The sequence below is a fragment of the Ruditapes philippinarum genome, unplaced genomic scaffold (assembly GCF_026571515.1).
Source record: "Ruditapes philippinarum isolate M1 unplaced genomic scaffold, ASM2657151v2 ctg728_1_1_1_1, whole genome shotgun sequence".
NCBI lineage: Eukaryota > Metazoa > Mollusca > Bivalvia > Venerida > Veneridae > Ruditapes > Ruditapes philippinarum.
This window is the reverse complement of record NW_026859203.1, coordinates 16,379-43,230: the sequence shown is the minus strand read 5'-3', so window position 1 is coordinate 43,230 and position 26,852 is coordinate 16,379. Positions and strand designations below refer to the sequence as shown.

The window sequence follows — 26,852 nt, the reverse complement described above, 5'->3', positions numbered from 1 at the left end:
TATAAGTAAAGATCACTTGAAGGTCTGGTCATAAAGGTCGTCCAAATATGAGGACAATCTATTCATAAATAACAAAGATACAGCAAGTTACAGCAAAATGTAATAGTCAAGGTAAAGTTTAGTCTTCTATATCCAAAGAATAATTGTGTCAGAGTATGAAAACAATCCATTGATAGATAAAAGAATTATGATCATCGTGAAAGTTTATGGATAGCATTGGCAGTGACAGCAACACCATGACTGTAGCAATAGCTCAAATTTTTACTTTGAAATATTAAATAAGAGAATTGGAGTAAGTTATTTTCATTATTTTTCTTTCTATAATGTAATTGAAACAAAGACATCTTCTTTCAGATTTTATTACAAATTTGCTCTTTAAAAATATATACATGTAAGTCTCATCTGTTGCACTGTCATATTACTATATAAATATGTGACCCATATTTCAAACTTCATTCATCACATAAACTACATCGCAGGAGTGTTAAAAGCCCTTTAATAAAAACGATCTTAAACTAGTGTAATTACACTTTGATGCAACATCAATTGCATTTTATAAAAGCATTGAGGCACGCTAATGTTACCGTTACACTATTATGTGTGTCAATGAAAAATGGCTCTTTTAAAATTTAAACCGTTCTTTCATTGAATATGTGATAAAAAGAATATTAAATTCATGTACATTCAATACTAAATTTATTGAATGCCTTGAATAAAACAATATTATGCTCGCTCGTGCAATAGTATTGAATCTATAGTCATTCAAAATCCTATAAACAGTCTGACAGAGAATGATATATGATTATACTTTAACATCATAATTGCCCGCGTAAAATATATACTTAAATATACATGTAATTATGAATGCAATTTCTCTCTTTTGAAGATTGTACAGTAACATTTTCAATGAACAGATCTCTAAGCTGTGATACAATAACAAAAGATTAATCTGACCTCTTGTTTAAAACTACTTTGATCAATAGATTGTGAAAATTTTCATAAACAATAAATTATGCCATCTTGAGGCGCATAACAATCATAAACAATCAACAAATTGTTATTTTGCTGGCACTTAGAATATCATACACTTAAGTCTTGCATCAAATGAGTCTTTCAAAGGTTACTGTGCAGAAACAAACTGTCAGACAGACGGACAAGTAGATATGGTCATACCATATTATTACTATGTCCCAAAACTTTCAGGGATATAAAACAGTCTTGCTCTTTTACGATTTTTTTCAGGTAGATTTACACATTGATTAAGTATATAAAGTCAGTATATAGATTTGTAAAATTTCATTTGACAGCAATGTTAACAATACAAATTTCATCATGGGGTTTGTCTGTTTTAGGATTTGTTTTCACGTTTGATATATTCTGTACCACCTCCATTCCTCGAGTCACTCTCCCAAATACTGTATGCTTGTTATCCAACCATGGCTGAAAATAAATAATACATCATTTAGTACAATATAACTTGCAACACTCTAAATCATTACTAATGTCATTCATTTTAGAAATCAACTTAAATGACAGCTTGCTGTCTTATTTGTGGCAACATTTTATAAATTCAAATTTTAAGATTGTTCTTACAGTTGGTACAACAGTTATAAAGAATTGAGATCCATTAGTGTTGGGTCCAGCATTAGCCATGCTTAATGTGTAAGGTCTGTCGTGACGCAGGTTAGGATGAAACTCGTCTTCAAACTCGCCACCCCATATTGACTCACCACCTGTACCATTTCCTACAAAAACAAATAACAAATGTAACAAGAGGGCCATGATGGCCCTGAAGTAGCTCACCTGTATATAGCCCCCCCCCCCTGAGCCGGGCCAGTTTAAACACCAGGGCTTTTATTTGAACAAACTTGGTAGACACCCATTAGAAGATGTTTTATGCTAAACATCTAAGGTCTAGCTTGTTGGGTTTTTTAAAAGAAGATTTTTTAAGTTTTTTCTCTACACATATAGTTAAAAACAATGACACACCTGAGGCAGGGCCAGTTTTGACCCCAGGGCTTTTATTTGAACAATCTTACACACTTACTAGAACACGTTTCCATCATAATATCTAAACTCTAGCTATTCAGGTTTTTTCAAAGAAGATTTTTTAAGATTTTGCTATACACATATAAGGAAAATCAATGGCCCCCGGGGCGGGGCCAATTTTGACCCCAGGGCTCTTATTTGAACAAACTTGGTAGACATCCATTAGAAGATGTTTCATGATAAATATCTTAGCTCTAGCTCTTTGGGTTCTTTAAAAGAAAATTGTTTAAGTTTTTACTATATGCATATAGGGAAAATCATGACCTCCTGGGGCGGGGCCAATTTTGACCCCAGGGCTTTTATTTGATCAAACTTCATAGACACCCATTAGGAGATGTTTCATGCTAAATATCTTAGCTCTAGCTCTTTGGGTTCTTTAAAAGAAGTTTTTTTTAAGTTTTTACTATATGCATATAGGGAAAATCAATGATCCCCTGGGGCAGGGCCAATTTTGACCCCAGGGCTTTTATTTGAACAAACTTCGTAGACACCCATTAGAAAATGTTTCATGCCAAATATCTTAGCTCTAGCTCTTTGGGTTCTTTAAAAGAAGATTTTTTAAGTTTTTACTATATGCATATTGGGAAAATCAATGACCCCCTGGGGCGGGGCCAATTTTGACCCCAGGGCTTTTATTTGAACAAACTTATTAGACACTCACTAGAAGATGTTTCATGCCAAATATCTAAGCTCTACCTCTTTGGGTTTTTTAGAAGAAGATATTTAAAGTTTTATCTTTTGGTTGCCATGGCAACCAGAGAATTAAATTCTTTAAACGATTTTCAAAGGTGACCACCAAAGGAACATTCCTGTGAAATTTGGATGAAATTGGCTTAGTGGTTTATGAGGAGATGTCATTTAAAGTAAAAGTTTACGGACGCCGGACGGACAGATGGACGCCAGACGAAAAGCGATCACAAAAGCTCACCCTGTCACTTTGTGACAGGTGAGCTAAAAATTCCTAGTTATGAAGCTGATAAAGATTTTTTTTATTTATTTTGTAAATTAAGTTAAACTTTCATATATAATTCACATGTCATTAATTACAGAATTAATCATATTTAGTAAAATGTAATTACTCCTTGGATATCAACTACAAGGAGACTAGAGGGTATTGAACTGCACAAGAACATAATCTTAAGGATTGTAGCAAATATTTTGTTCTTTAACTTTCAGTATCAACAAAAGCTGCGCGAAGGACATCATGCAACAAAAGCCTGGATAATGTTGACTTCTAAGTTCAAAAAGGGCCATAATTCTCTCAAAATCCCTGTTACAGTTATAGGTCAGTGACCACTAATTATGCTTCCAAGTGTCTGAAATTTCAACCCATTCCCATCAGAACTTAATGAGATACCATCTTGTAGAGAAAACTTATCTAAAGGGTAACACCGACACATCAGGGTGAGTACAATTGCCTTCCCTATTCTTCAAACAGACCAGCTATAAAGGCACTCACTTCATAACATTAATCAAAATTGCTCTTCTTTACTAGATTATTAAAAGATTAATGCAAAATAGAGCTATGTGTGATGTTAGAAAGCCCAAAGGGACAGTTTGTTTGATTGGGTTTTACCCCACACCAACACAGTACATGTCATACGGTGATGTTCAGAATTTACTGGTGGAGGAAGACCTTGGTTGCCCATTCCATGCATTATTTCTGGCACAAACAGGCACCTGAGTAGAACCACCAACATTCCTTGTGCTAAGTAGATAGCTTTCTCACGTGCAAGAATCCAAATCCCTGTCGAGATTCGAACCCTCAACTGTGAGGGGCAAGCTGCTTGAAGTCAAAAACCATATCCACTCCACCAAAGATGCCCACCTTCCCCACAGGTTTTAAAATGTGATTATAAAATATTATAAAGCAACTCAGTTTTATGACTTTTACAGTTTTCTTTTTTATTTCATTACAAAATATTAATGCAGATGATGTTACCATACCTAGAGGATCACCTGTCTGTACCATGAAACCTTTGATTACTCTGTGTATAACATGGCCATTGTAATAACCATCCCTGCTGTGAACACAGAAATTCTCCACTGTCTTTGGACATCTGTAAATAAAAAAAACCACAATGCACATGGCAATAATTCAACTTCACAATTACACTAACAAGAGATTGGCAATATTTTTATATCAAACACATACAAATGTATCATGATCATGTACTTGTCCAAATAAATAGGCCCTTAATTTAGAGCGAGGAGATAAATTAAATATATTACAGGCATTAAACATCTACCTAAAAATACTACAGGTACTTTGTTTCACTTCTTTTAAAGTATCATCAACATTAACATTTGTTACCAATGTCTCAAATATATATGGGAACATAAAATTTAAAGTAAAAAATTAGTCTTGTATATTTTAGAATACAAGAAGACAATATATCTAACATTATGATGGCTTAAATTCCTTTTTTATAAGAATTTAAACAATAATTATAAATCATATTATGTAAGAAAATTTAAAAAGAATATTACATTAGCTTTATAAAACCCATTGTTGTTGTGACTTACTCTTTAGAGAAAAGTTTACAGGTGATATCTCCCATTGTTGTATGAATAATACAAGAATCTGCAACTCTTGTGAATGCCACATCCTGAAATTAACATTGCAACTTTTTACTTTTTGAGTATTTCCCTACAATGGGCTTAAGATTCTTACACAGGTGACAGAGATTCTTATTTATGTATAGGGCTTGTTTTCTAATACTGTGGAGTAGTATGCTATTAGCAATGCAGTTTCACAAAATAAAACTTTATGTATTTTTCTATATAAGTCTAAATAACCTAAGTGACTGAGTCACTCCCAGCATAGGGCCATTTTCGCCCCCAAAGGGCATAACTTTTATAGGTCCACTAGGCTACATGCCAATCTAAGCTCTAGGCAATGTAGTTTCACAAAAGAACACTCAAATGTATTTTGCTATACAAGTCAATATAGACTCCGGGGTAGGGTCAACTTTGATCCCCTCTAGCATGATTTATATGCATTTTGACATACAGGAACCATTAATATAATATTTGTAGCGGATCATTCCTGTAAAGTTTGGTCAAAAACCACCATGTGGAGATGTTGTAAAGGAATTATAGATGATGAAAAACAATGGAAGACAGACTGCCATCATTAAAGCATACCCCTGATTGCTTTGTACTAACCAATCACTAACCTGTTCTTTATAATTACTGGCAACATTTCCACATAAATTAACAAAGGAGAAAGATTTCAGTAATCATTAGGATTTAGATACAACAGTTGCATGCAATTTATTGTGTATTGTAAGTATGGTACAGTACCTGTGTGGCTGAAATAAGCTCCTCCTTCGAAGGTTTTTCATTGAAAACATCTCTATCTGTATCTGCACTAAAATAAATAAAAATAATGTCACCTGTAGTACATTTTTGTAATTACTCTGTAAGTAAACACGATTTTAAAGTATACAATTTTTAAAAAACATCTGTTTCTTTCACAAGTATCACCTTAATTTTCTATAGAAAATAAAATATTTTCATATTGTTAAATAGTATTTGTGTAAGAAAAACAAAACAAAAAGAAAACACCATTGCTTATTTGATACCTGTTTTTATCAAATGGTTCCCGGCGTGAGAACAAGTAGAATCTATTTTTCTTGTAAGCTGTACAGAACAAGATAGGATCCAGAAATTGGCTATGAAGTAGTGGGTTATCGGAGGCAGCTGTGGAAACATCTGTGGCTGCTTTAGCTTTCTTACCACTACCCTGGAACAATGCAATCTGCAGGAATCTTGGATTTTCTGGCTTCCCCAAAATCTTCATACATCGATTTGTGTGAATATTTATCACTGAAAATTATCAGGAAAGTTATATGTTCATGGGCTATCACTTTACTTATAAGCCAGTCTTTAAAGGTGTAAAACTAAATCTAACAAAAATATCTTTATAAAATTTTATAATGGTTAAACTATGTTATTTCCATAATGTTATGATTGATTTTTGACATACACATAGTTGTAATATAGTGTCTCTTTTACTGAACAGCGGAAAATTGTAGATAAACAGAATAAAAATATATTAGCAAAAATGTGTGCATGTGCCATTTACAAAATTTCATAGATATTTTGTAGCACCGGCATTCTTTTTGAAATTCACATAATAATTTTGTAAACTACAGGCACTAGATATTCAGCTTTATATACTTTAAGCATAGACATAAAAGTTAATATTTTTACAGTTGTCTTGTAATGTTCTTTTAGAAATAAGTCGGCCTTTGTATTGTCATATTTTATTAAAATTAATAGTAAATACATAAGAAAGCACAACTTTATTTGTAGTAAACAATCTAAAATAAAACAGCTAATATACCTTTTACACCTAGCATGGTTCCATACAAGAGAAAATATCCTGTCTCATCAAATACTGAAAATAAATCATACAAAATTAACATCATACACAATCATATTTAAGATAAGATGCTATTTGGAAACATTTCCTTCTGTACATATAGAGTTACAGCTACCTTGAACACCAAGTTCTCAGTATTAGCATTATGTTACGTTAGGCTAACAAGATAACATACAATGATTATGTACTGTATAATTAAGTTTTTCATTGTTCAAAATATATATTTTAAGACAAGGCAAAAAATTTGAAATGACATAAACCTTTTTAAAAACTATAATATAGTGCAGCAGAAGCCTCTAAAGGTAGTAAAGTATCTGCAGAGATTGATGATTTGACCACCAATTGGGTCACAATCATGATTTCTCATTATGCACAAATACTACATTGTACTTAGCAGAGGAATCTTCTGTTTCAAACAAATATGCCTCAAGATGTCATCATCAATGTCTTAAAATGAATGTCATTAAAATTATTAACATAACTATGTCGGTTTAATTCCTGGTTTAGTATCAATCTTTGATGTACTGATGTACTGATTCAATAATTTGCTGATTAAATTTGAAGTTCAACAACTGATGGTGTTGAAATTACTGTTCATGCAAGTTGAAATAACCACAAAATTACACACTTATAAACATTTCTACATTCTTCTCAATCAATATTTATCTCCCTTCAATGAAATGCATTTTATTTTACTAGACATGCAAATAAATATTAAACAAATACATATAATTAAATTTAATGAATATTTTAAAATAAATTGACATAAATTTAATGGATATTATAAAAAATAAATTGATATAAATTTAATGGATATTATAAAACAAATTTACAGAACTGAATAAATCTACATACAAATATTGCACAAATGGAAAGAGTCAGCTTTTTCTAATTCTTTTTCTACAGCCAGTCTTCTCCCAAACTCCATATGAGATAACTGTTGCTTCATCTACAAATAAATTATCATCAATATTTATATATGATTAATGTAAACCCTGCTAAATATGAGTAATTCACTGGCCTTACTTTTCATATGGAACTGGTCATTATTTCAAGTTAAAACTCTAAATATTACACAGTGAACTGTTTACATTCCAGTTAAGTCATGCAGGTAGGGATAAACTGTTACTTAGACACAAGGTCTGTTACTTAGACACAAGGTCTGTTACTTAGTCACAAGGTATGTAACTTAAGTTGCATGGTCTGTTACTTAGTCACATGGTCTGTTATTTAGTCACATGGTCTGTAACTTAGTTACATGGTCTGTAACTTAGTCACATGGTCTGTTACTTAGTCACATGGTCTGTAACTTAGACACAAAGTCTGTTACTTAGACACATGGTCTGTTACTTAGACACATGGTCTGTTACTTAGACACATGGTCTGTTACTTAGTCACATGGTCTGTAACTTAGTCACATGGTCTGTAACTTAGTCACATGGTCTGTTACTTAGTCACATGGTCTGTAACTTAGTCACATGGTCTGTAACATAGTCACATGGTCTGTTACTTAGTCACATGGTCTGTTACTTAGTCACATGGTCTGCAACTTAGTCACATGGTCTGCAACTTAGTCACATGGTCTGCTACTTAGTCACATGGTCTGCTACTTAGTCACATGGTCTTTTACTTAGTCACATGGTCTGTAACTTAGTCACATGGTCTGTAACTTAGTCACATGGTATGTTACTTAGTCACATGGTCTGTTACTTAAGACACATGGTCTGTTAGTTAGACACATGGTCTGTTACTTAGACACATGGTCTGTTACTTAGTCACTTGGTCTGTTACTGTCTCCAGCAGTCAAATTGAGAAAAGCATGTAGTTTATCAAGAGGGTCATGATGATCATTCCCCCTCCAGTTATCACAGGTTTATAAAAACATTCATTGTGTGGCAACTTGGAACATTAGATCATAAATTATTTGGAATGTTAACACATTTTAAAATAATGCTTGTTTCATAAAAGTGTGTCAGTCCTGGAACAGTATGTCACTTAAACATAGAGCAGTGGTGTAACATTCCATTTGAGGGTTGACTAAATGCTATATATGCTGCAATATGATTTTTATTAACCCAAACAAAAGTGTTTTTTTATCTATTACCTTATTTCCAGTTATCTGTTATGCATGCGTTTAATTATGATAATGGTGTAACTACTCATATTATTAATGCATTCAGTGTACAAGGGAGGTAACCAATAAATAATTTGGTTAACACATCAAAGCAGTTATTTGCATGTACAGTAAATAACATAAAATAGTCAGTGTTGACTAGTCATCTTTTTTTCTTTTGTCTCATGTTGAAAAGTTTGAAATGTTTTTATTTGACATAATATCTTATCTCTTGTAATAAGATCTTATTGTTTTAGACTAAAGTGAGGTATAAAATCAGCAAAATATACCTGTTGTAAGTCTATGATATTCTGCAAGGATTCGTCTAACATTTTCACCATCTTGCCAGTCAAAACTTTAAATATTCGAACCTACATAATAGAACAGAAAAGCTAAAAGTAACTGAATTAGTATTAGTGATAGGTGGTAAAACAAGAGATGTCAGAGAGGACAGTGTGCTCGACTAATTTAATACTGGACTTAGTAAAAAAAAATCAATTATAATATAAATATATTGTGGTATCATTATCAAGAAACTAGAACTCCGCGAGTCGGATGTGTCGCCTTGTGAACAATGTAGTTTAGGAGAAATAGCCAGGACAAAAATGAAATATGAAAAATAGCAATAACTAAAAAAATAATAAGTGCAGAGCAGCAGTTTCTGTGCACTGCACTTCTTATCAATAAGATCTATCATTCTATGATGTTTCAAGTCCATAGCTTTCATACTTGAGGAGAAATGACCAGGACAAAAATAAAGTAAGAAAATCAACAAAGGGCAATAACTCAAAAAATAAGAAATGCAGAGTATCAGTTCTTATGCACTGCACTTTTTCTTCATGAGATCTATCATCCTATGAAGTTTCAAGTCCATAACTTTTATACTTTCGGAGAAATGGCCTGGACAAAAATTAAGTATGAAAAATAACAAAGGGCCATAACTCAAAAATTAAGAAATGCAGAGTACCGATTCTTGTGCACTGCACTTCTTCTTAATGAGATCTATCATCCTATGAAGTTTCAAGTCCATAGCTTTTATTCTTAAGGAGAAATGGCCAGGACAAAATTAAAGTATGAAAATAAACAAAGGGCAATAACTCAAAAAATAAGAAATGCAGAGTAACTGTTCTTGTGCACTGCACTTCTTCTTAATGAGAGCTATCATCCTATGAAGTTTCAAGTCCATGGCTTTTATACATTAGGAGAAATAGCCCGGACAAAAATAAAGTATGAAAATTAACAAAGGGCAATAACTCAAAAATTAGGAAGTGCAGAGTACCGGTTCTTGTGCTCTGCACTTCTTCTTAATGAGATCTATCATCCTATGAAGTTTCAAGTCCATAGCTTTTTTAGTTGAAGAGAAATGGCCCGGACAAAATTAAAGTATGAAAATTAACAAAGGGCAATAACTTTTAAAAATAAGAACTGCAGAGTACCGGTCCTTGTGCACTGCACTCCGGGTTATTGAAAGAAGCATGCATACCAAGTTTGAAGTCAATCAGACTTATAGTGACTGAGTTATGCTTCGGACAAGCTTTAGGGGACGCCGATGCCGACAACGCCGCCGACACAGACGCCGCCGAAAAGTAACCCCTATATGTCACCTTTTCAAGGCGACACAAAAACACAAATGAGCCGCGTCATGACAAAACCAACATAATGGGTTTGCGACCAGCATGGATCCAGACCAGCCTGCGCATCCGCGCAGTCTGATCAGGATCCATGCTGTTCGCTTACGGATTCTATAATAAGACTAGAAATGTGTCATCATGCCACGGATGCCCCCGCATGCAGCCAAAATTTCAAATGTTATAATATTTAGTTCCAAATTTGTTTGCACAAATTATTTTTTTCATTCTAAGTTCAAAGCCCTTAAAACTTTTGAATGGTATTACAAACCATTTTTATACAATGTTCAAGGCACTGAAATTATTCAGTCTTAACCATTTTTATACAATGTTCAAGGCACTGAAATTATTCACTCTTAACCATTTTTATACAATGTTCAAGGCACTGAAATTATTCAGTCTTAACCTTTTAAAAATAGCATATTGCATATGTGTAGCCAACATAATGGCTATATACATTTCCTCAAAAGTATGAGTGCTGAAACTGAAAGTTCAAAATTTTTCCAACATTCAGGAAAGATAAGTTTGTCTAAAATCATTGAACCACGACCAAATTCAAACTTAAACTGCTTATTCCTAAGATGTATCTATATTATTTTCAAAGTGAAAGGGACATAACTCTGCCAAAAAATCATCGAACCATGACAAAATTCCAACTTGACCTGCGTATTCCTTTGACATATCCATATGTCAATTTTGAGTTGAATATGTAACACTGTTGGGTTGATAATGAACAGAAACTGTAAATTTCATATCATTTTCAAAGTGAAAGGGGCATTACACTGCCAAAAATCATTGAACCATGACCAGATTCGAACTTGGTCTGCGCATTCCAAAAACATATCCATATGTCAAATTTGAGTTGAATGTGTAATATTGTTGGGGAGATAATAAACGGAAACTGAAAATTTCATATTATTTTTAAAGTTAAAGGGGCATAACTCTGCCAAAAATCATCGAACCATGACCAAATCTGAAATTGACCTGTGCATTCCTTTGACGTATCAATATGTCAAATTTGAGTTGAATATTTAATACTGTTGGGGAGATAATAAACAGAAACTGAAAATTTCATTTTATTTTCAAAGTAAAAGGGGCATAACTCTGCCAAAAATCATCGAACCATGACCAAATTTGAAATTGACCTGCGTATTCCTTTGATGTATCGATATGTCAAGTTTGAGCTAAATGTGTTGTACGATTGGGGAGATAATGAACGGAAACTGAAAATTTCATATTATTTTCAAAGTGAAAGGGGCATAACTCTGCCAAAAATCATTGAACCATGACCAAATTTGAACTTGACCTGCGCATTCCTTTGACGTATCCATATGTCAAGTTTGAGTTGAATGTGTTGTACCATTGGGGAGTTAATGAACGGAAACTGAAAATTTCATATTATTTTCAAAGTAAAAGGGGCATAACTCTGCCAAAAATCATCGAACCATGACCAAATTTGAACTTGACCTGTATTTTCTCATGACATATCAATATGTCAAGTTTGAGTTGAGTGTGTTGTACCGTTGGGGAGATAATGAACGGAAACTGAAAATTTCATATTATTTTCAAAGTAAAAGGGGCATAAATCTGCCAAAAATTATCGAACCATGACCAATTTCGAACTTGACCTGTATTTTCTCATGACATATCCATATGTCAATTTTGAATTGAATGTTTTGAACCGTTTGGGAGATAATGAACGGAAACTGAAAATTTCATATTATTTTCAATGTAAAAGGGGCATAACTCTGCCAAAAATCATCGAACCATGACCAATTTCGAACTTGACCTGTATTTTCTCATGACATATCCATATGTCATATCCATATGTCAAATTTGAGTTCAATATGTGCAAGGGTTATTAAGATAATGAACGGAAACTGATGATGACGGAAGGACGGAATGACGGAATGACGGAACAGGGTAACACTATATGCCCCTGCCATTATATGGCGGGGGCATAAAAAGAAACTGATAGCGAACAGCATGGATCCTGATCAGACTGCGCGGATGCGCAGGCTGGTCTGGATCCATGCTGGTCGCAAACGCACTATGTTGGTTTTGTCATGACGCGGCTCAAATGTCCAACTTCTTTGCAACACAGAACATGCATGACAATGAATAACAGAAACAGATAATGTCAACAGAAATTCCTATGACAACAATCTTAAAGGAGGAGTAGAACAGCTTTCAATTTACTTCATGTAAGTCAAGCTAAAAATCCAATAGAACAAGATACAGATCAGCCTAACATTTAATTCACTGTCCGTGAATACATTTATATTTTCAACAAAGTATTCAAATCATTGCATATCTCAAAAATTTGCTAAAACATAATATTATGTCAATCAAATTAATTATCTAAAGACTAATGAATTTGGAAATGAACTCACTTTTCTATCTGTGGATATACTTGCAAATTTTTTACCATCTGGGGAAAAACATACATCTGTTGGCATACACTTGCACTATAAAAATATAGGTTAAATCATTTCAAATGAGTAAAGAGCACTGCATAATTATATATATGTTATGATTCTTTTTATTAGATTGGGGACAAAAATAAAATGAATCTAAGAATGAGCAATATAATGGCATATTTTTAAGAAAAGCACAAATTCAATTCCTACATGTTTAAGATTTAAACCTTTAAATGATTTTTTCTACAACAAACTTCATTTCTGAACTTTCATATCATATTAATTTCTGTCATAATAAGGACAATTCAGGATGGAAAAGCCAGAAAATATATTTATCACACACCCATGCCGATTTTGCGACTCCGTAAATATGGTATTGCACGGCTGTGCATATATTTTGACGTGACGTCATTAGCGTTATACAAACATAGTGTAAAGACGCCCTAAATGTTAGGGTTATACTATAGGCGCGTCAATGAAAAATGACTCTTATTTCACTTTAAACGGTCTTTATTTTGGGTATGTGATAAATAGAATATTAAATTTGTGTAAGTTAATTACTGAATTTATTCAGTATTGAACTTACAAATGACTTACACTCATTCAATATCCTCTATACATTTGTATATATGTTTAGACCAATTTTCTTATGTAATGAGGACTTAGTAATAAATCATGATGTATGACATCAATGTTTTGTACAATAATATTGGAACTTAATGCCAACTTGATGATAGACTTCATTCTACATTTCAAAAGAACCTATTACAAGCCAAACTGATAACAATATCATTCACATTTTTGTTCATGCATTTCATCAATAATGTGATTGAGTTATAAATACCTACTTTAACAAATTCATACAGATCAGTGTCAGTCTTGTACTCCCAGTGTAGATTTTTAGGGAACTTATAGTCTCCTTTAGGTCCCGTCCATACTTCTAACATACCTGCCTTGTCACATGACAATACCAGATCACATACAGGATTATACTGAGAAAAAGAAAACAATCACTCAATTAATGTCATTTATTATATGATTGAACACAGTTTAAAAGTTAGAGCAATTATCTGATTGAACACAGTTTAAAAGTTATAGCAAAAATAATGTATAATTTTTTTTACTTTCTTGATAATCTATTTATTGGCCAAGCATTATTAACCCTAAAATAAGTTTAGTCTCTTTATTAAAGTAAAATAAGACACTAAATTTACACTGACACATACAGTTAACCAAGTTAAGTGCACATTTTGTTCTGCCCAAAGTTTCATTATAACTCAAAATAATTATCAATATTATTCTTCTGTTACTAAAAGTGATTTAGCAGTAACACTGTCTGACTATAAAAACATTGTAAGTTTGATATAACGCAAAGGTACCAGGTATAAGTATTTTATATCTACAAATGTATGTATACTAAAGAGGATGTGAGGGGGTTTTTTTTTGTGAAAGGGATAATCTTGGTACTCTTTACACTATTCTCCAAACAAATAAATATGTCAACACTTTCACACTTAGCCACCAGTCTGAGTTTCCAACCTCAACTACATGTATAATAGTTTTATTTCACCACCATGTCTAATAAGTCATGAAACAAGTCAGTATCAAACAATTTATCTCAGACAATTTTATCCAATCATATACATGTACTAACCTTGATCAATGTAACAGGTTTATAGTGAAGTTTTTCTAGTATATGTAATGAAGTATTAGAACCTCTCCCATCATATATGTGAATCTTTGGTGTCTCCTTCTCACATCTATAATGAAAATATGTCACAAGAATATATAATAATAAAGCATGAAACATATTTTTATTTATTTAACTAAAATAGTTATATTTTGGAATCTAGTGACTTTTTAATTTTTACTCCATGCATTATTTGAGGTACCAGCAGGGATCCAGGTAGAAACACCAATATTCCCCAAGCTAGCTAGACAAATTCCTCACATGAAATAAATGGCAGGATTCACACACACAGCCATGGGGTGCAAGTGGTTTGAAACAACTTGGCCATAGATAACCAAAATACTACTAAAAGAATGCACACAATTCCGTTTATACCTACAAGGAAATCAAATATCTCTTTTTAATTTCTTAGCAAAGTCAAACATAATTATTAAAGCCACAGTCTTACAATGAAATCGTTTTTTTATGAATACATGTATTTTGTAAATAATGTTTTAACATATTCATTGACATAAAATGTACTTGTATGACCATTTCAATAGTATATAGAAAACTGTAGAATGAAGATTTCAATATTTAATACGTAAACATTTATTTGTACCTATATGCATTCAGATTTGTACCTATATGCATTCAGAAAAAGTACACATAGAAGTATCTGTGTTCAATATAATAAAGATTATGATTTTGCTTATGCAATGATAGAGAATCAAGAATGAACACAACTTGACTTTGTACTAGCTGCTTTTTTCAGTTTTTCTTATTTTCCAAATCTGAGAATACTAAGATAATGACAAAATAAATCTAGTAACTAACACACAACTTTGTTGTGGAGATGATGTAATTACAATTAAGTAAGAGAGTCTTACATTGCCAGGGCTGGGATAGCATCACCAGAATTATAAATCCATCCACAACTACCAGGGACAAAATCTAACTTGTACATGTTTATCATGTCTGGAAAAAAATAATGAAGTCATAACTTCTAATAATATATTAATTTATAAAGAAACAATTTAATAGGAATGGTTGACATTTATCTATTTTTCTTTTATTCTTAACCAATCAAATACAATGTAGTAACATAAGAACAAAATTTTCATGAAAATCAGTCATAGAATAGAGAAACAAGCAATTATTAATTAATATTATTACAACTTGGCACAGTTTATCTTTAGGATATCACTATCAGCAAAATAGTCCCTATTTCTGATGCAATATAACCAAGTTGTTTTTTAATTAAACAGTTTCTACTTGGATTTGTTTAATGAGACTATTATTTTATCTACAAAACTGGCAAAGTTGGATGATCAACTCATTTCTATATTTTTTAGATAAATTTTACACATTTTACAAACATATCTATGTATACATATAAAAAAAATTCATTACCGAAGTTGACAACATCAAACACTTTTGATGATTTATCATCGGAGATTGTACATGCCAATTCACCATTGTTACTAACTTTCATATCTTCAAGTGATCCTATATTAACACAGTAAACTCAAGTAACTAATATATCAATGACAATAGTAAAAACTTATCAAGCATGTCTATCTACTTGCATTGTATAAGTGGCATTAAAATTTAAGCAAAGCTACATTAACATTAATTGAAGGCATCATATAATAATAACATTAAACATTCTATTGTTAAAGATTCTAGAATTAGATAGGTCAAAAGTAATGGCAGATTGACAAACAAATAGTCCTACCTAAATGACATCTAAAATGTTTCACAAATTCTATGCCAGCTTCCTCAGTTTTTCTCCAGAACTTCAAATGTCCGTCAGTACTTGCAGTCAGAATAAAATCTGTCCTGTAAAATAATAGTGAGCAATCATAAGATAAATTCATAGAAAAAATAATTTCTTTGTCAGAGTATATTTTCACTTGCTCTTTAGAATTACTTAAGGGCATTCTCATTCTCAAGATTCAGTTGTAATTAATATATTAACTTGGTTTTTTTCATGGGTTACTCATTTTATCTATGGTTCGCCATGAATTCTAACATCCCTGGCTAATCATTTTAGTCATACAATAATTCAACGAAGACTGATTCAACGGCCATAACTTTAGTGTAAATGGTCTGATAAAAAACTTTGACAAAGGTGCGCAACCTGCCAACATTATAAACATTTGCTAAAGATGACTTTCTGCAACTCACTTGAAGTTAAAAAGGGGCATTACTCCAAAATTATAGCTTTCAGAGTTATGCACCTTGTCTTATAACTGCACCTTGTCATAATAAGGAAGTATTTCATGTTTCATATTGATACCTTTAGAATTGATTGAGAAATGGGCTACATTAAAGTTTTTGCACTACAATCACAACAGCTCAACTTTTTCTTTGAAACAGACAAGCTGATAAAGACTGATATGTTTCTAATGTTAGTAAGATACAGAGTTAATTTATACAAATTACACAAATAGTTATACATTTTTTTCCAAATCTTACTTTGTAACAGCAACAAACTTGACAGCATCTTTGTGCATATAACTCTTCTCATATGAGTCTGAATTAGGTAAATTCTCTAAATACAACTTCTCAAACTCAAGCACTGAAACATAAACATTGTATAACAATTTATTATAATTAATGATATGACAACGCTGAAAATGAAGACTGTCTTAATAAGCTGTGCATGAGTTACAGATACATTGGAAAGCAGGTGCTATAGATATGAAATAACAAGAGCCCCTGCTAAGCAAGGGCCACACTTTACTGTTTCTTATTTCCAAAGGTAAATACATCCGAGAAGAATATTGTAGTAAAGGAATATTTTAAAAAGTTGTTTTTTTTATTCAGAATTTAATGAAAACTGAAAAATTTATATTTGAACTTGACAGTCAAGATTATTTACAAATCATTCAATGTAATACTTGAAATATTTAACATGTCATAAATGTTGTTTATGTCATTAAGATCATTGTCAAACATGAATAATTCAACATGTTGATTTTGCAAAAAAATGTTGGTTTGTCTAAACAGGAATCAAAACTATAAATATATTATAAAGTAATAATGCTATAACAATTTATTATTAAGCAAAATTGAATAATATGATCTTGATATTCAAGGTGATCAATGAATTATTCAACATGCTGTGTCATAACTGTGGATTTGTCAAACTATGAATCAAATCTGTAAATAGATAAAGTTAAACTTCCTTCGCTCAAACACCTCTCTTAGCTAGAATTCATCGTCCGGTCCCGGCAAATTTCCTATATAACATATATTGTTCTACCTCAGATCGCTCGAACACTGATGGCTCAAACTCTCGAACAGGGCGTCCTGTCCCTCGAATAGAAATATAGTGAAAATCACACCTTTTCGGTTGTTTCAAATATGTAAAGACATTACCCGTAGAATACAAAAATAACACAAAAGCATGGATGACAGGGGAACTATTCACATCCTGGTTAATGAAACTTGATAAACAATTTCATCGTCAGAACAGAAAAGTGGCTATGGTGATTGATAATTGTCCGGCGCATCCAAAAATAAAAGGACTCAAATCAATTGAACTTGCGTTTTAACCACCAAATACCAACAGTCATACTCAACCTATGGACCAAGGAATTATCAAAAACTTAAAAGTACATTACCGTCGTCAAGTGATCCAAAAACAACTGGTGGCTATTGATAATCGCATGGATTTAGTGTTGAATGTGTTAGACGCGTTACTTCTTTTAAGAAATCTTGGTCAATGGTTACTGCCCAAACAATCAGTTACTGCTACAGACATGCAGGCTTCAAATTTCAAGACCAACAGCCTGTTGAAGATAAATCGGACAACAAGGACGACAACATCCCTATCGCCAGACTCGTCAAATTATTCAAGATGGAAAAAAACAACGTTAACTCATTCACGAACATTGATTTAGATATCCCTGTGTGTGTTCGGAAACATGTGATAGAGATATTATTGAGGATTTAGTTTCGGCAAGGAACTCAACCAAAAGTGACCCAACAGAAACGGAAGAAGATGACGAACCAATACCCCCAGTACCACCAACGATTGGGGAAGCTTTGAAAGCTTGTGAAACATTAAGAACATTTTTTTGAGAGCCAAAGCAACGCTGACTCTGAACTGACACTGATGTGCTTGATTTATAAATCACTACTGGTCGGGGACCATCAACCAGACACTTTTTGAACATTTTTCCTTACAGAATTTATAATTTCAAAGCTACAGATCTGAAAATGTGACACAGTACAGCTAGCTTCTTCTCCTAACTAACAAACCAATTTGTTTAGTTCTGATTATGTTATGACACTTATATCTAAAGCCCGTCAAGGAGGGTATCTAAATTAACTTAATTGAACATCATACAGTACCATGTGTCCGGACAGATATGAAATGACAATAATTAAATTAAGATAAAAGCTTGGGTGTTTTAATTTTAAATTTTTAATATGATATGCAATACATCAGCAGCAAATGCTGAAGATTGGGATATTCTATTGTTTACTCTGTAAATTATTATAGTTAGTATAAGAGGTCAGGCATTGCACTCTTGACGCCCAAATTTCCAACATCAACGTTCCTTAAATACACATTAAAATATATCACAATTTACGAAAGTTGAAACAAATTTAATTACTCAATGAGAGGAGGAACTTGCATTTATTGTTGATAAAAAAGGTCGTCAACAACTTTGCAAAGAAAACAAATAAATCAGGCATTTTTAGGGTCGTCCCGGTTTGGTGGTATTACGGTTTTGGTGGTCCCCAACCAGTAAGTAGCAAGGAAAGACTTTGATAAAAGCGCTTCGAAGCAGACATCTATAAATGACTTTTTCCAATAATTGTGTATTGACATGTGCTATAAAAATCATGATCTATTTATAGATTGATACTTGTATGTGCTATTTTTAGATTGTAATTGATGATAAATTTAAACTCTGTATTATATTGTGTATAATAAAATAAGATATAAGACTGTGTTGAATTCTTCAATCATTGTTACAACGTATGCATGGAGTTCATTTCAGAACTATTTTCAATCTATCTTCCATCAATGTCGCTCGGGGATGTACACATGTCTGCGCATCAAAATTGCAAGAAAGTTAAAAAGAGTTTTTTAAAAGAGGATAAAAGAAGAAAATTAAAAATGGTTAAAAACTTGATGCTGGAAAACTAGGGTGAGACATATTTAATCCAAACTATGGCTTGACGAGGTGAATTCAATTTTTCTTTACCTTGAGGGTCTAGGTTTTTTTAAATATCAGTGTCATCGTCAATTATTCAAAATAACTGTTTGCCCAACTATGTGTCGCGAAAACTGATGACAAAATTAAATTTCCAATATCTGGTACAATGTAAACAAATTTTTGAGAAAAAACCTTTCTGTTTTTTGTTTGAAACGGCTGTATCCGGCATAGGTCCGATACAATCATCGTCATCTTCTTCAACATCGTCATGTTCTCGTTTCGAAGTCATGTTTACTACTTACAAACGCTTGAATAATGTTTGGCGCTTCAGTGACATTGATGAGGGCCTATCAAAATGTATAAAAAGCAGAATTGACAAAAGCGCTAGCAATTTATTATAAGCTAAATTTATATTACTTTCAGCAAACCCTCTGCATTTCCAATCTATTTTTAAATACATATGATTTTTAACAGTTCATAGGGGCTTGATAAGCCAGTTGTTTATTGTGGTAATTGCTTGTTATAAATCCATATGTGCTTATTTATCTCAATTTATTTACAGTTTTTGTCATACATGTAAATGAACAATTGAGTCTCTTAATCTCTTTTGTGTCACCTCTACGGAGTAGTTGCGACATATAGAGATCACTTCTCCGTTGTCTGTCTGTCGGTCACAAAACTTGTCAGACTACTTTACAGGAATGGTCAGTACCAAGTTAAGTTGTGCATATTGTCAGCATTTTCTAGTTCAATGTTTTTTTCCGAGTTATGATCTTTTAATAATTTTTATATTTAAAGTTTGTCCAGACTACTCCTCTTATACCACTAATGCAATTTCAATTAAACTTTACAGGATTGATCTATAGCTCAAGTCCTTGCTCATATTGCTAGGGTTTTCTGGTTGAATGATTTTTGGCCAAGTTATGGCCCTTTAATGAAAAAGATTTTTCTTGTGTGTTGCCAGATACCCAAAAGCTTGTCCGGACTACTTCTCAAAAACTACTGGTGCAATTTCATCCAAACTTTACAGGGATGATCAGTACCGAGTCTTGTTGTGCATATAATCGGCTGTTCATCATTCAATGAATTTAGTTGGAGTTATGGCACTTTAATTATTTTTTATTTTTTAAAGTTTGTCCGGACTACTTCTCTTAAACCACTTATGCAATTTAAATAAAACTTTACAGGATTGATTGGTAGGTCAAGTTCTTGCGCAAATTACATGGGTTTTCTGCTTAAATGATTTTTTTGAACCAGTTATGGCCCTTGAATAAAAAGGGTGTTAATGAAGTTTGTCAAGACTACTCCTCTTATACCATTAGTGCAATTTCAATGAAACTTTACGGGATGATTGGAAGGTCAAAGACTTGTGCATAATACACAATTTTTTCAGCTGAGTTATTGCCCTTGAATTAAAATGTGTTTTGCCCTGTTAATGATTTTTGGGTCTCCTTCTACACAGTAGCTGCAACATACGATTTGCTTTTATGAGGCAAGGTGTTATCACTGATGGCCCTTGTTTATATATGTTATTTGTTTGCATTTTGAAGGACAGTCTGTTATGTATGAAAATAGCTTTCATATCTAGTGTTATTATATTTATTGTGACGGACTGTTCCTGTATTACTTTTTTGTTCTGTCTACTATTAAATTATAAATATGAGACATATGATAGTGTCTCTTGATTAATCTTGATTGTATATGCTATACATGTGAGCTTTGATGATTAATTAAAATGCATGTTACCTAGATTATGCAAAATCTGGGTGAAAAATAAGTCACCAATTAAGGTAAAATTTATAAGAATTGCAAACAAAATGAACGCAAAGAACAAATTAATTTATATGTGTTAAATAAATTATTCTTTTTTAACAATTTTCATTTGATTATACATATTTTGTTTCAGATTATATTTTATGATTAATAATTTTCTTACCTTGTAAACAATTCAAAACCATTCAATGATGATTTGTCAATAGATACATTTTTTCCCTGATGCTTTTGTTTTTTTAGATCTAGGACTGCCATTTTACATAGCAGTATGTACTTAATGCATTCCATGGCCCCTCAAAAGTCACTAAACATTCCTTTCCATTTCTTTTTGGTAATTTTGTTAATTTTGTATCAATAAAATTTGATCTTTTGTTCCCCTTTTCAGTCCTCCCAGAAAGGCAGTCAGTATGTATATATCAATAGTTATAAAGATTTTTTGACAGGTTATATGGCCTTATATACACTATATATAAATGGTTGTTTGCATATATAACCCAAGTTTCTAGACGAGGGTTAATTATATCGTCACTTTAGTGCAATGACATAATAAGTTATTCTAAATTCAATAGGAGTTAATCAGTTATTGCAATTAGGTGTATATTTTATACAGTACATTTCCTATATTTGAAATAGAAAAATTAAATATATGAAATTATTTCATAAATTGACAGCAGTTGTGTTTACATAACTTATATATACACATCGCAACTATCCAATGAAAAGCGATCTTACAAACGTGCACTCAGCAGTATTATAATAACAGTATAGATAAGTGTCTAAAGGCAAAGTCTCCTTTGCCGTAAATTTGAAGTATTTGATGCCATCCTTTGTAACTAGTAAAGCGTCGAAATAATGATTTAAATTAGACATCCCTAAAGTACATTTTAATATTTTGACCGACCCTCAATTACTTTCAAATCATCGCGCCGCCGGATGTTTAAATCACGTGACTTATCGACATGGTTAATTGGTTGTTATTGGTGGATTATTGACAGGAACAGAGTCGTGCTTTACTGAATTTACCCGGTAAGATGTATACATGTTGTTTATTCTGACGATAAATGAGTTCAATGAAGATTATATTTTCAAAATGTTGAATTAGCAAATGTGATAAGTTTGATGTTAATTACTGACAACAAAGTTCACTGATGTGGGAATTTCTGACAGGTTCTACTGAGTTGTCTTTCTTTTGTACCATGGAATCAAAGACATTATCAGGAAACAGAAGTTTATTTGTCAAATAAAAATTGCACACCTTTTCAATTTAGTTTTTGCTATAGTGTGGTAGAATCACAAAGTTTTGATATAAAAATGGCGTCTATAAGAAATGAAAGAATAGACATTTTACTTGTTTTAAATTTGAAATAAAATGAATAAAGATACATTTATGAGATATTTATTAAATCGTATCAAACTTGCAACAGTTTTTGTGCAAAATAATGATAGTTAAAAAATAACCATTATACAGTAGAAAGAGCAGTTAGTAAATGGGTCAAACCGTTAAACAATTAATTAGGCAGGGTCCCGCTTAGTCCAAATATTTAGAGGTAACCGCGGATTTGAAGCTATTTTTTACATGGGTCAAATCCGCTTTAACGTCTAAAGATATCTATTTAAAAATCCATAGCAAAATGAAAAACAATAAACATGCAAAATCATTCAAACTTCCGATGTAAAATGTTACAAATAATCATAATCCTACCAAAAATGTGTATTTTCCTTATCAAAATCAACTTATTCAAATTTTAAACAATTTAAAACAAATCCGTGTAAAAATTGTGTAAACAGCCTCCATATTGTGTGTACTACGCAATGCGGTGATTACTGGAACCATATTTTTTAGACGAAATTTTTACTGCGCGCACCTGTCAGCGTCTTAAATCACAACAGAAAATTTTTTCGTTCAGACTAATTTCGTTCTATTGTTTTTTGAGTGACGTCACAGCATGACCGGGAATTTCCAATATGGGGGTCACCGCAAACTGTCTTTCATGTGTCTCCTTAAATATATGGATAAATAAACTACTTATCGTGAGTAATTATTGCATATTTTTACAGTTTTTGGGAAAATATGCCTCCGTCTTTTATGCAATCAATTGCTTTTTGTGATAAAAAACATTTAAGTTGTGATTTACCGGTAAATTCAAATCGACTCGAGAAGCATGTCGATTTGTGCTATGGGAAATTAGCCAGTTATGGAAAGACTTCGCATTTTCCGATAAACGTCAAAATGTAAAAAAATGAAAATGCAATGTCTTTCAATGAAGGACTAGGTCCCGCTGTCCCTAACCAGTTAACCTATGGCGCCAAATGCACTAAAATATTAATACTGGGGCATAAAGTCTTCTTTTGGCAAATATTACTGGCACCAATGTAAGATAAAAATGTTCGACAACTAGTACATTTAAAAAATAAATAAGCTGCCAACATAAAAATAAACTTTCAAATAAAGTCTTTTAAATCTTCTCAGAGACTATGTTTACTGTCACAGCTTAGATATTTGGCTTGTAGCATCATCTCTTGGTCCTTTTACAAAAGTTAGATCATGTCCATGGGGTCATGAAAGACCCTACCCTGGCTGACACACAAGACACTTAAAGATGTCATAAAATCTACTTATCCAAAAGTGAAAAGTTAATTTTTTAGGTATCTTGAATGTAGTATTTATTTGTGGTCCTCAACAAAAGTTAAATAAATCAAGCCCTTGAGGTTAAAATTGGCACTGCCCCATGGATCACTTAGTATATACACTTACAACAGAAAATACATTTTGAATCATTTGGAACTACATTGCCTAGAGCTGAGGTATTTAAGCATAGGCATGTCCCTTACTTGCTTAGTTAATAGTCTTACATAGTAGATCTAAATATGTCTTCTCCTCAGAAACTACAATGCCAAGAGCAACGACATTAAATTTTTGCGCATAGCACCTTGTGGTTCTTCATATTATTAAATTTAATCGTGTCTCTATGGTAAAAATTGGCCTACTAAGTTCAAGGTATGTTTATATAGACTTCAAGGAAGACATTTTTAGATTTTGTGGAAACCAGAATGCCCAGAGTTTAGATATTTGGCATATTGCACTTTCTTCATGTGACTGTTTCTAGTAATCAGTCTTTGGTGAGCTATATAAGGCCACTTTGGCCTTCTTGTTTAGAGTTTCTAACATCACTTAGATGTAAAAATTTCATTGCAGCTTGCATTGATATTCCTTTTCTTCAATGTTTGAAATGTGTATTATTGTAAATCCATATTATAGAATGTATGAAACTGCATGTAAAGTGGGCATGGACTTCATGTTTATGAATTGATTATATTTTATAAGATTAATATGCATCTCTTTGGGATAGCCCTTATATACATGTAAAGTGAATTTTAAATGTTTATAACTATTTCTTGCACCAGATGTAGATGTAAAAAGAAAAAGGAAAAACATGTTTATATAGCTTGATAAAATGATATAACTAATTGTAAAGTTAGATCAAAGCAAGTTCAGTATAGTCATACATGCCATAACGTCCCGAATGTCCGGGACAGTCCCGGAAATAAGGTGTCTGTCCCGGAGGTGTCCCGGAGATGATTTATGTCACGGTAAAAAAAAATCTAAAATAATCTACTTTGAAGCAAAAAATATTACATTTTTATATAATTTTATTGTTAAGTTTTTATAAACTAGTCTAGAACGCTAATAACAAACGATTATCCCCTAACAGCATTGCAATGGTGACAGGTATACCTTAAACCATATATCTATTAAAAGCATGCATAACAACTATTTTCAAGGCAAATTATCTCAGATGACAAAACACTTACAAGTTGAAACATTAAAAATATTGATGATATCTATATTAAATTGTTAATAATATAGTCTTTATATTAAATTTTCCCTGGGTTTCCACATACAGCACTTTAAGTGCTTTGATTTAAGATTATTAACAGTAAAGTTAATACATTAAAAAAAAATCACCCGTCAATGTAAATAAAGTAATTTTTAAAGAAAACTTGCACTAATCAGCAAGTTGCATGCTCTAGTTGAGATGTATTCTATCATATATTCTCAAGAAAAGAAAGTAATAAAGTAAGGAATGATATATTTAGTTTCATTCCAGGTGTTTGCAATCCTGCCAATTTGTATTCCAAATGTATGTTTAACATGTAGCAACAACTTTCTAATCCATTCATTTACATATAAGGCAATATTTTGTCTTTTTATAGGTATAAAGAAAAATAAAATCTCTTTATTTCTTGAATTGTAAATACCAGATGAAGTAAAGGATATTTTATCGAGTTCTTTATTGTATATATTAAAGATGTAGTCAAAAGTAATTTAGCTTATATATACTGGTAATTGTAAAACATATAGATGTAAGTTTTTCTTTTTTTTACAATTCAGGCTCCTTCCTTGAGGTTTGAAGGAGAACTAATCTGCATTTACATTATGTATGAAAATTACTTGTTCTACAACTATGGCTAAACAATTTGAGGAGTTTAATAGAAAGAAACAGTTTAATAAAAAGAAACTAAAACAAAAAGCTCCCAAATATTGAGATTTTCAAGAGGATTGTTTGCAACAGTATAAGATGTTACAACAGTTTAAGCTACAAGTAACACATTTGCATGAATTGAATTAACTGGTATCCTACAATATTCTGGAAAACATTCCAAATAATGTATTTAATTAATATTTAACGAGAACTGGCATATAGCACAGATTGAAATAAGCATTACAATGTTAGATATAATTGATATTCAAGATTTGAACAAAAAAAGATGTAATTGTTTGCATAAGATCTGTATTAGGTTGATGCCGTGTTTAGGCTTGGAGACATTTTCTAGTGAAAGAAATATCTTTTACAAATTGCTACTGGGTAATTACTGTAATTTCCCCAGAGTTTTAAATTTCAGGAGAAATTACAGTCTTAAATTTTATACTGATTGCATCTTAAAGACAATTGTACTGAAAATATTGCAGAATGTTTTTGTATGTTGTTTGCTTGATGATTAAATACTGTTTTCTTGGTCTCCAATAGCAACTGTTGCATAACATTCAAATCTATAAAAAATACAAAATGGTGATATGGCTGGCAGAATTCATGCAAACTTTGACTTCTATCAAAAGGTCAAAGTCATACTTAAAAAAACTAATTGCAATTTCAGTTTACAATGTATAAAGTACATATGAGCCGCGCCATGACAAAACCAACATAATTGGTTTGTGACCAGCATGGATCCAGACCAGCCTGCGCATCCGCACAGGCTGATCAGGATCCATGCTGTTAGCTTACAGACCCTATAACAAGTAAAGAAACTGATAGCTAACAGCATGGATCCTGATCAGACTGCGTGGATGCACAGGCTGGTCTGGATCCATGCTGGTTGCAAACCCGTTATGTTGGTTTTGTCGTGACGCGGCTTATATATAGTTTTTCAGAGAAAATCAGTGCTTTCTAGTTCTTCTCTAGTTACGGCGAAGTACTCTTATGGTAATATGTAAAACATGCAGATTGTAATTACTGGTAAATTCTGACCTATGAAGTCTCTCTTGATTTGTTGAATTTAAAGAATCAGTTATATACAGTCTTGCTTTGAACTCAACTGAATTTGCAGCGTGACCGACTGGTTAACGCGTC

The 26,852-nt window shown here is 32.2% G+C and overlaps 1 protein-coding gene across 1 annotated transcript; it reads right to left on the bottom strand.

The window, feature by feature from the left end:
* Positions 1 to 343: 343 nt before the first annotated feature.
* On the bottom strand, positions 344 to 19,790 carry LOC132755585 (peptidylprolyl isomerase domain and WD repeat-containing protein 1-like). The gene is made up of 17 exons (XM_060746470.1): positions 19,642 to 19,790; positions 16,751 to 16,853; positions 16,008 to 16,111; positions 15,683 to 15,778; positions 15,160 to 15,247; positions 14,255 to 14,360; positions 13,449 to 13,592; positions 12,574 to 12,648; positions 8,843 to 8,923; positions 7,295 to 7,388; positions 6,401 to 6,454; positions 5,637 to 5,880; positions 5,356 to 5,422; positions 4,576 to 4,658; positions 3,997 to 4,109; positions 1,594 to 1,745; positions 344 to 1,440 (listed from the first exon to the last, which is right to left on the bottom strand). Exons 1-17 carry the CDS (start codon positions 19,736 to 19,738, stop codon positions 1,297 to 1,299), a joined length of 1,845 nt encoding a protein of 614 aa, XP_060602453.1. The 5' UTR covers positions 19,739 to 19,790; the 3' UTR covers positions 344 to 1,296.
* Between the last annotated feature and the right edge of the window lie 7,062 nt (positions 19,791 to 26,852).

Bases quoted from the DNA above. Each gene is read 5' to 3' on its own strand.
- LOC132755585 (XM_060746470.1), bottom strand. From the start codon at position 19,738: ATGACTTCGAAACGAGAACATGACGATGTTGAAGAAGATGACGATGAT. The intron at 16,854-19,641 runs GTTTTTTCTCAA...TTTATGTTTCAG, and splicing joins TTCAAACAAAAAACAGAAAG to TGCTTGAGTTTGAGAAGTTG. The intron at 8,924-12,573 runs GTGAGTTCATTT...TCTATTATGTAG, and splicing joins GTATATCCACAGATAGAAAA to GTTCGAATATTTAAAGTTTT.